At 46.0% G+C, this 10,550-nt stretch overlaps 1 protein-coding gene across 2 annotated transcripts in view; it reads left to right on the forward strand.

Annotated features, from left to right (window-relative positions):
* LOC147011733 (solute carrier family 22 member 6-B-like) overlaps positions 1 to 9,003 on the forward strand; it is a 114,179-nt gene extending 105,176 nt beyond the window's left edge. For both annotated transcript variants that reach the window (XM_085857318.1, XM_085857317.1), the window contains exons 7-10: positions 2,050 to 2,264; positions 7,673 to 7,781; positions 7,897 to 8,109; positions 8,348 to 9,003. In XM_085857318.1, coding sequence (XP_085713444.1) covers positions 2,050 to 2,264; positions 7,673 to 7,781; positions 7,897 to 8,109; positions 8,348 to 8,441 — 631 coding nt within the window. In that variant the 3' untranslated portion in view covers positions 8,442 to 9,003. The remainder of the gene's footprint in view (positions 1 to 2,049; positions 2,265 to 7,672; positions 7,782 to 7,896; positions 8,110 to 8,347) is intronic.
* The last annotated feature ends 1,547 nt before the right edge of the window (positions 9,004 to 10,550 follow it).

Raw genomic sequence — 10,550 nt, forward strand, 5'->3', positions numbered from 1 at the left:
TAGCGTGTACCTCCATGGAACACGCCACCTGAGCGTTCCCAACTCGTGATATGGCGCGTTATCTTTTGCCTATTTATTCGCCGGGGCTCGTGGCAACGTGCGGATTGGTCTGTCCGTCTTCGCTGGGGTGGCAGGACGTCGACAGCATGGCAGGGAGTATCGAAGGATGGCAGTCGCACCTGGATCAGGTTCTCAAAGAAGAAGCTCTTGAGAAGAAGTGCGCTCTAACATCTCTGCACTACCCCCATTTATAAGCCCAGGGGAAGGGTGGGGCGAGGACCGGAAAGCGACGCTCTGTGGCCCAAATCCTGCTCCTCCATTGAGCAAACAGCAGCTCCAGCCATGCCCCACCAGGCTCTGGGACCGGAAACCAGCTCAGATCCCTATCAGCTTCGGCACGGCTCGGACGGCTCCTGACTTAACATATGGGCATGCTCCCAGAGCTGGCACCCCGGCCCTGAACGTGCACAGTGGAGTCTGTATGTCAGATGGCAGCGGACTTTCTCTGCCACCCAGGGGCTCCTTCATGATCCAAAATGCACACCCAGGACCTGAACCAAACTCCCAGATCGCCCTTCTCGTGACCCCTCCTTGTTGCTTTGAGTCTTGCTGTGGTGTGACGACTGGATAAGGGTTACAACAATTCCAGACGCTCACCTGGGACGTTCCCGGTGAGATGTGGTGGAGTGATTACCATCTGCTGCATGGTCGAGCATTGCATGGCGCCGAGGACAATCCGACGCCAGTGCTCCTCGAAATAGAGTGGTGAATTGTAGCGATGCAGAGGTACGAGAGGGTGCGGGAGGCATTTGTGGTCAAAGTGGTGAGATTTGGTGAGCGAGGTGCGGGGTAAGGTGAGGTGCCGGTTGGGAATTGGCGCACAGATTTGAATGAAATAATGGTGTGCAAATTTCCGGGGCAGGCTGTCTTGTGTACAACGGGGATGGGGATGATCTGAGCCATGGGGGGCATTGTTGTGTGCTTAGGCCTAAGTCACATTTGCTCTACGGCAAGGATATGGCGGCCGTACGCCCTCTGAATTTACAGAAACGTGTGGCAGCCGCAGAGTTTCTGCGGTGGCCTCAGGGTGGCCCTACGCCGTTTGGCTATATTTTACAGGCTGTAGGGGCCACCGTGGAATTATAGCACGGAGTTATAACTTTTTTTAATTTCTACATTCGCCGTAGCAATTCGACAAGCCGAAACAAAAGAACTGGTAAAAAATAAAATAAAATAAAAAACCCACTCGTTACCATCTGTCTGGCCGCACGTTCGCCTTAGGGCCCCCCTGCGGTCCCCTGTGGTCGCCTTGCGGTTGCCTTGCGGGCACCTTGCGTCTGCCTTGAAAATTCTATGGCCGCCGCAGGAACGCCCTAAGGTCACCGTGCGACATCAAATCAAAGACCGTACGGCACCCCCACATTTTCGGTCTCCACAATTTATAAATACGCCGTGCGGCTACCCGAAAAATAATAACATATGTGACTGCTACATTGTGTGACCGTGGAAATACTGTGGCCGTCCTATACTTGCTAGTGGCCATAGATTTTGTAGACCCCACGGCCGCCGTGGCAAATGTGACTTAGGCCTTATTAACAATTGTCTATTGAATGGCATGTGTGCTTGCATGCTTGTTATGTACTTTGGCTTAAAGGAAAGGGTTAGAGTAGGGGTCAGAGTATGAATCAGAGATATTTATTAAACCTAACCAGGAAATCCACGCAACGCACGTCATCCGCTTAACCACTTGACATGAGGGGAGGACGAACTACATGAATACTAATGAAATAACAGCGGGGATCACTGTATGTTGGGTGCCATTGTCTTAGAGGCATGCGGTTTTGCAGAACCGCAACTATAAACTATATATATATATATGTATATGTATATATATATATATATATATATATATATATATATATATATATATATATATATATATATATATATATATATATATATATATATATATATATATACATATGTATGCATATCGATAGTGTATAGACTGTGAATATATTTTGTTTTTTGTTTTTTCTTTTTTTACAGGTTTGCTACGAGTTTCTCATACTACGGAATTGCCATGAATCTTCAGGACTTTGATGTGAACATTTATTTGTTGATGCTGATATTTGCTGCGATTGACATTCCCATCTTTCTTTTTACATTCTATGCAATCACCATCATTGGCCGGAGAGTTTCTCAAGCAGGCTGCCTTTTGCTTGGTGGAGTTATTTGCATTATGCTCATCTTCGTGCCATCAGGTTACATTTGGATTTGTTCCTACAAGACGAGTATTTATTATTTACTTTGGAATAAACATCTGTCTTATTGTGCCACAAAAATGAGTACTCATTTAACGATTAGGAATTGCAATGTGCTCATGAAGGCCAAATAATTAAATTAGTTTTTCACCTTCTGTAGATGTGCTCTTGTTATTGGTGATCAAATGCCCTGGCTCCTCAGTGAGACAGGTCAATTTGATTATAACATCAATATATCATGCCATGCTGATTATTGCCACTGGCAGAGTACCCACCCTCTGGGTCGGTAGAGTTGTGCTTTACTTGCTGAAACAATTGTAGTCTGTGTTTTGCAATAAGACCATAGATGTTTGAATGGTGTTTGCCTAAAAAGTTCTGGATGGTCGAAACGGTTCAAAGGTCGAAAGGGTACGTTCCAATAGTACTTAGGTTCTAATGGGTCTTACCCTAACCTCTAAATCTAAAATATGTAATTGTCTAAGAGGTCTCAAAGGGATCCAAAATGTTGCAAATCAGTCACTTGGGATGATGACCTGTGCTCTTAAGGGTCCAAAGCTCAAAATGGTCAAGGGTCCAAGCAGTCCAAATGAGTGTAATGATGTTGAACATGTCTGAAAGGTTTAAGGGGACAAAAGGTTGTTAATGGACTTGAGGGGAGTAAGTGTCTAAAGGGTTGAGGGGTCTAAAGGGTATAAATCATTAGCTCTTAACCTGGGGGGTGTGAGTAATTTCCAGAATGGGCATGAGCCCGGAGAAAAAAATAGGAATTTCTCGAATTCTCTTAACAAGTGTTTGCATAATATCGTGATGAACATAAAAAAAACAAAAAGTATCACCTTTAATAATTTTCGTTTTCTATTCGCTACTCGGCATACCATTTTCTGCATTAAAATTAATTTCAAAATTTAACATTTATTTAAATTTAATATTAAAATTTACATTATATTTTAATTTTACTATTAAAAGTTAATTTTTTTCACAGATTTGCAGGACCCATTTCAAACGAAATCATTCACAATGGGTGTAAAAAAGTGGAAATATCGACGAATATATTCGATTTGGATTTGTGTCCCTCCAAAAAGGGTGACACAGAGGTACCCCAGTGCGTAATATGCGACAAGACTCTGAGCAATGATGGCATGCGGCCCACACGCTTGGAACGCCACTTGAAGACAATGCATCCTGCTCTAGCTGCCAAACCCAAGGCATTCTTTGAAACAAAAAGGCAGTGCTTGAAGAAAGCTAAGATGGACAGCAGTGGAGCATTTCAGCAACATACTTCAAAGGTTGTTGAGGCTTCCTATGAGATCACCATGTTGATTGCAAGGAGCAAAAAGAGCATAACATTGGAGAGACTCATAAAACCAAGTGCACTATGTGCAGCAGAACTCGTTCTGGGGAAGGATAGTGCAAACAAGCTTTCCCAAATCTCTCTATCAAACGATACCATCAAGGGAAGGATCGATGAAATGTCTCAAGACATCAAAGATCACGTTCTCGACCAAATAAGAGCTTCTCTTGTATTTGCCAACCAGTTGGACGAAACGACTGATGTTGCTCAGTGTTCTCAGCTACTAATGTATGCTCGTTTCGTGTCAGGCAATCGTGTAAAAGAGGAAATGCTCTTCTGCCATCCCATGGAAAGTTATACAACAGCAACAGATATTTTTCAAGTGTGGTATCAAATTCTTCTAGGAAATCAACTTTCATGGGACTCGCTCGTAGGGGTGTGTACTGATGGAGCTCCGACCATGCTTGGTTTGCAATCTGGTTTCATAACAAGAGTGAAATAAAAAAGTCCATCTGTTATTGGTACGCACTGCGTCCTTCATTGTGAAGCCGTAGCATCCAGAACTCTACCTGCTGAAATGAGGGATGTCATGAACCTGGCTATCGAGGTAGTCAACTTCATCAAAGCTGGAGCCTTAAACAGTCGTCTCTTCAAACAGCTGTGTGTGGATATGGATTCTGAACAAGCCTTCAAATCTTCAACGGAGAAATAGGCCTCCTTGTCCTCCCTCAACGGATAGACAGTTTTATGCCTCAACTCCCTGAACAGCTCAGCTCTGCTATTAAGCCAGGCCCTGCTCCTCTGGTCAATGGTATCCAGTTTCCCGAGAGAGACAAAATTCTCTTTTACCCGACAGTGAGTTCCAAAACATCCACCAGCAACATCAAGGATGGTAACCTTGAAGGTGCTCCACAACTCCACAGGATTCTCCAAAGCACCAGACCCCCCAAATCACCACTCAGCCTGTTTGCAAACTCCTTGGCTCCCCTCTCATCCTTGAGCTTGCAAACATCTAGCCTCGGCTGGGATGGTACCATTTTCCCAGATTTAAGCTGCAACTTCAGAGTTGCTACAACAACCTTATGGTCAGTATTGAGGAACTGAGCACTCCGGTAGATCCTCGAGTTGTGGATCATCCCCCAGCAACCATCGATGAGCATATGGTTAATCTCCTTTGCCACAATACCAGGGTTGGAATAACAAGTCCAGCGGTGAGCCTGTGGGCACTGAAATCATGAACCACCCACCCTAAGTCCATGACTTCTTGCAAAGTCAATGAACTTAGTGCTATTTTGGTTCATAGTTCCAGACCCATGGGGACCAACATACATCTCATAACCATCCCTATCAATGCCAGGCGATGCATTGAAATCCCCCAAGACGAGAAGAGTATCTCGCCTGGGGCACTGATCAACCACAGACTCGAGCGTGGCATAGAATGCTTCCTTTGTTGTGAGATCACTTGCCTCAGTCGGAGCATGTACAGACACCAGGAAAATGAAATCCAAGGAGTGACGAATCCTTCGTCTTATAATTCACTTGTTGACCGGTGTTACCTCAATTATCATGGGAGTCAGCTTATTTGGCACAGGTCCAGCAACTCCTTGGGAATGGTAACCATCAGAGCAACCAGACCAATAGTAGGTGTAACCACCCATCATGATCTCGCCACAATCCGGTCTCCGAACCTCAGAGAGTGCTGCAATACCGATGTCCAAACACTTGAGCTCAGATGATAACAGACAGGTGATCATCCTCTTTTCGGGATAGGACATTCCCGGCACCCACCCGAAGGGACCACCTCAGGTTAACCCAAGGAGACCACCATCTGGTGGATGACACCTCAGCACCACCCCGACACACACTACCACAATCTGACCCAGGAAGTTTACCCATGCTTTTCCTATCATATTGTTGTACATTTCGCCCGTTCGGCGTGCGCACGTCCTTTTCAGCCCAATCCAGGCCGCGCGTCCACCAAACGCGACAATCTTGTCGTAGCTTCCGGACAAACGCCGAAACCCAGCTACGGGTGTTTTTAATACACCATAAACCAGCCAGTTCTTCTTTCCATGCGCTACCGGGTCAATCGCCGAATTATCGATATACCTAACTATTCGCACGGACAGAAATGCCGGGAGTTTATACCTTGACGGGGCCTGCACGAAAACGAGCCGCGTTCCGTATGCGAATGCCGAGCGGTTTTAATTCGCCAGATCCCGTTGGACCAGATTATTTTATCGGCTTTATAATCAGCCAGCTAATTTCCCGAACGCATCATGGCAGTCAATGGAGAAAGTGACGCAACGAGCAGGTCGACATTCAAACAATACGGGTATTTTATTTCCACCCAGCACGTAAGCAGTCATTGGGGGGATGGGGACAGGACACGAGCAAAAAGCCTACAGCCGAGTTTTATCGGAATGCAAGTATATACAGGCACTTAACAACAATTCTACTTAAGGACAAGGCGCAACAGACTTTCATGCAAAACCCAAGAAAGAAAGAATCGGCTCGTGCGCCTTAAATGCACTCAGGGCTGGGATGACCGGAATAGGCCCTGAGAGACCGGGCAGGTTAACTCGTCACCCTTGTGGTGACTCGATGGGTCTTTATTATCGGCAACCCCTGGTGTCTCCGTTCAGCCCGGTGCATCGCGAACGCACCAGTCATTTGGGTGGCTTGACGAGCAGCTTGTGCGGTTCCCCTCGGTCGTCCGGCCTTCACTGCAGCCTGGCCTAGCCGATGACGTGCTGGAGAAGTGAACGGGTCTCGATCCCGGCTTCCTGGTTGTGCTGGCGAACCTTCCAGTGAACGAACTTCACTGCTCCAATGAACCAACTCAACTCCTCCGACCAACGAACTCCACTTCGCTCGCCAGCTTCACCACCAACTGCTCGGCTAACAGCCAAATGTCCCACTCGCCAACTCCTTCACTGTGACCCGGCCCAACTGCTCAACCGACGACTCTCCAACCACTCAACTGACGACTTGGCATCTCTCCAACCACTCAACATAGCTTAACATGCATTTAATGGGGGATCTGAGCTAATCCTATATTTAGTAGTCCAATAACGGCCATTTCTGTAACAATATAATGGGGGTGCCAAAGGCTTTGCCCCTATCCCGTCAACCAGTGAACTGCTCTGCGAAGGGCAGAAGCACATGAGGTACGCCCACGGAGTGGGTTTTCAGTTTTCTTTGCATTTACGGGTTTTACGAAAATAAGTGTTTTACGGTGGCCAGAGTGTAAATCCTGCCACCAACCTCCTCGAAAAAAAATAAAAGTAACCCAACTGTAAGAGGACATTCGCAGACACAGCTTGGCACTAAATATGGATGGTCGTTGACTCACAAGGAGCTCCTCCGTCCTATGACAAGTGTTGTTTTTAATTATTCTGGGTGTCGATATGTACACATCCTCCTCACCAGGAAACCTGGTAGGTGAGACGGTTTAGTCGCTGCCAACCCAACCATGAAACAGCTTAGTACAGATTTACATGGTACCTGTAGCAAGTCACAGATCTAATCTGGCCTGACCTGACCGATACATACATGCAGGGGTTGAAAGGGTCTAAAAGTCTAGTGTCTTGACAGGTCTTAGCAGTCTTAAGAGTCAAAACACGTAGACTCTAAAGGTTGAAAAGGTACATTCAAACAGTATGTAATTAAGAGACATACAGTTTCGTCACGTGAGTTAGTGGCTGGACATAAACTTGCTCCATTATATATCGATTATCATAAAACACGCCTATAAATGGCTTCTTTCAGAGAGAAGGAATGGTCCAAAATTGAGAACATATGATGTTTTGTAACTTCCTTCATGCTGCAGAATTTCCGACGAGAGAAGTAAGTGAGTTGGATCTGATTTGTCAGATCTGGCGAGATATAAAAATGACCATTTTTGGTGACAATTTCGAATGCACTTCAAACTTGTTTGTCAGAACTTGTTTGTACAGGGGAGTGTGTGGTGGGGACTTCCTATTTGTCTTGTGCAATGCAGCAATTGCCAGTGTGGCTTGTTATTTAAGTTACATATTCAAGTTTATAAGAACAAAAACAACAAAAAATCTTTGTTTCAATATTGTGAATTACTTTCGTACTTTTTCTTCTGCAGAAATGAAAATTGTTCATGCTTCTTTTGGACTTTTGGGAAAAGGAGCTTTTTCAGGTTCCTTCAACATAATTTATCTCTATACTGGAGAATTATATCCAACTGCGATCAGGTCAGAGCAAATATGAACGACAATTGTGTGATGACTACGATGAGAGCCCTGTGTCATCCATTTTGGACAATTCTCATGTACTCTGCCGTAATACATGTTGAATCGTGCATTGCAGGCAGAATGGCCTTGGTACGACAGCCACCATGGCACGAGTGGGAGGAATGTTGGCTCCACTGATTTCTGTTTTCCAGGAAAAATACCGTTTTCTTCCACAGATAAGCTATGGTGCGGTATCCTTGCTTGCAGGACTTCTAACTATGCTGTTGCCTGAGTCAAGAAATCGGCCATTTATTGACACTATAGAAGAGATGCAGTTGCAACAGCAGTGGTCAGTCATGCCCTAGTGTGTATATATTTACTTCAAGGTACATTGGTTTTGCATCCAAGTTCATTATGAATTTACATGCTGTTCGCCCCCAACATGCTTATATTTTATTATTTGAGCACACTGCTGGCAAGGACAGCAGCAAGATACATTAAGATCACAGATATTACATCACATGTTCCTTGGGCTCTCAGATAATCTCCTCTTCCCCTCCCTCTCATCTCTGCCCCCGATCCCACAGCTATAAGCAAGACATTGAGGATCTAACGACTGGCAAGAAAGAGTCTGAACTCAATGAATTCACATGCAATGTCTCCACCAATAACAAACAATGACCATCTATTTAAGTCTCAACATCTATGAAAATGAATAAGCCTGACATGGCTGATCTTTCTTATGAAATTGATAGTTAACCCCACTTTCTCTCATTAAGTGAGCAGAATTATTTGAATAATCGAGCCCAAATGTTTTATCAGTTAACCCCACCCCCCCCACCTAACTCAGGTAACCCCCTTCCCCCAACCACAATCTTGTATTTAGGATGAAAGTGCTCCTTAATTCCACCTTTAGCCATTCAGCCATTCCTTACAAAGGTCTATTTTCATAATTAGAAGAAACTTCAGCACAACAGGTATAAGGTGATACAAAAACTGAGGCAATGTCAATGTTTTGCCATGTCCATATTTATTTTCCAAAAGCAATAGTGTTACATAAATATTTTTCAAGGGCTTGCCATTCATACTACAACATATATGATCTCACATTTGGCATTGCCAGTTTTGCATTTTATTTTGAATAAAATGACCACAAATGGTCTCCCACACAAGCAACACACGAACATTCACAGTGAGAAAATAATTATTTTATCTTCAATAAAGTCACGAAAATCCAACAGAATATTATTCTCACTTATTTGTTATCAATTTGAACTACTAGTAATTGCAAACTGAAGAATACACACACATCTATATATATGTATATATATACACACACACATATATATCTTCTTCTTCTCCTTTCGGCTGCTCCCGTTAGGGGTCGCCACAGCGGATCATCCGATCCGCATTGTGATTTGGCACATGTTTTACGCCGGATGCCCTTCCTGACGCAACCCTGGTCGCCTCTTACGACACAGGGATATGGTACACCTATTTTAACCGGGGTATACACCGGCCCAGTACACTGGTACTCATTTCGCCGACCTCGGAAGGATGACAGGCTGAGTCAACCCCCTGGTGAATTAATTCAGTGGCCCAACGGGGCTTGAACTCAGGACCTCTTGGATCCCAAGCCGCTGCCCTAACCACTGCGCCAACACACCAGGCTACACACATATATATATATATATATATATATATATATACATATATATATTGTTACGGATTCGCGCCCGCCGGCGTGCAAACGGCCACGTAACTCGAATCGCGGCACGTCGCCCACCGGACGGACAATCCAGTCGTGACCCTCTCGGACTAACGCCGGGAACCAGTCACGGGTGGACCTTTCGGTCTCACCGCGATCAAGCCAATCAGCCCCCGCGTGGGATAGGGTTGCTCGCCAAATTCGACCTACCTAAGTACCCACACGGAGGGTAGACCGGGCGATCGCACCTCGCCGCAGGTCGACTTCGGACACGGGCCACTTAAGCGACCCGTTCCGTACTATCGGGATAACCGAGCAGCATTATCGTCGGCCTCGACGGTTCGATTAATTATCGGGCGTATTCAGCCCACTACCAACCCTTTACGTGAAGTAAGATGGGGATTCAATAGAGGAAAGGACGAAGCGAAGCGGGAGAACAGTTCAATAATAAAGCACATTTATTCGCGATGAACGGAAAGCACACATATTCAATTCCACCAAAAGCACATAGAAAAGGAAAAGAAACACAATGCAATTTTACACAAAAAGCAAATGCGACAATGCAGATCTAATACCGATTACGCGAGCACACGGCAACACTTATACAATTTTACTTCACAGACGGCGCCGACAACACATATCCAAAACCAAGAAAAAGAAAAGAGAACCCTCAAGGATGAGGCGGGCCTGAGGCCGAGACCGGGTCGGGCCTACCCGTCTGGTGATGAGACGCGGAGCGGCGATGGTGTCTCAACTCCGCGGGCCTCGCGGACAGTGTCTGGTAGGGGGTGGGAAAGGGGCCCCCTTGGTCGCACTATCTCAGCGCGGGGGGAAACAGGAGGGGGTTGCTGATGCTCGGGGGAAAGGAGGATTTCTACTCTGCCTCGAGTCCCGCGACGAGCGTCTCCACCTCGACCAGGTCGCGCCGTCGGCCTCCCTGGTGTGCAGCTCCCGGCAAGACGCGAGCACCCCCTCGTCTGCCCTCGCCGCCTCTCCACAGCTCCGTCCTCTTCGCTCCGACTCCAACGCACACGACGACGACGACGACGACGACCAACTCCTTCTTGCTTCTTCTTCCCAAC

This window comes from Eptatretus burgeri, chromosome 15 (assembly GCF_056783735.1).
Source record: "Eptatretus burgeri isolate ZD-2024b chromosome 15, Ebu_testis_v1, whole genome shotgun sequence".
Taxonomy (NCBI): domain Eukaryota; kingdom Metazoa; phylum Chordata; class Myxini; order Myxiniformes; family Myxinidae; genus Eptatretus; species Eptatretus burgeri.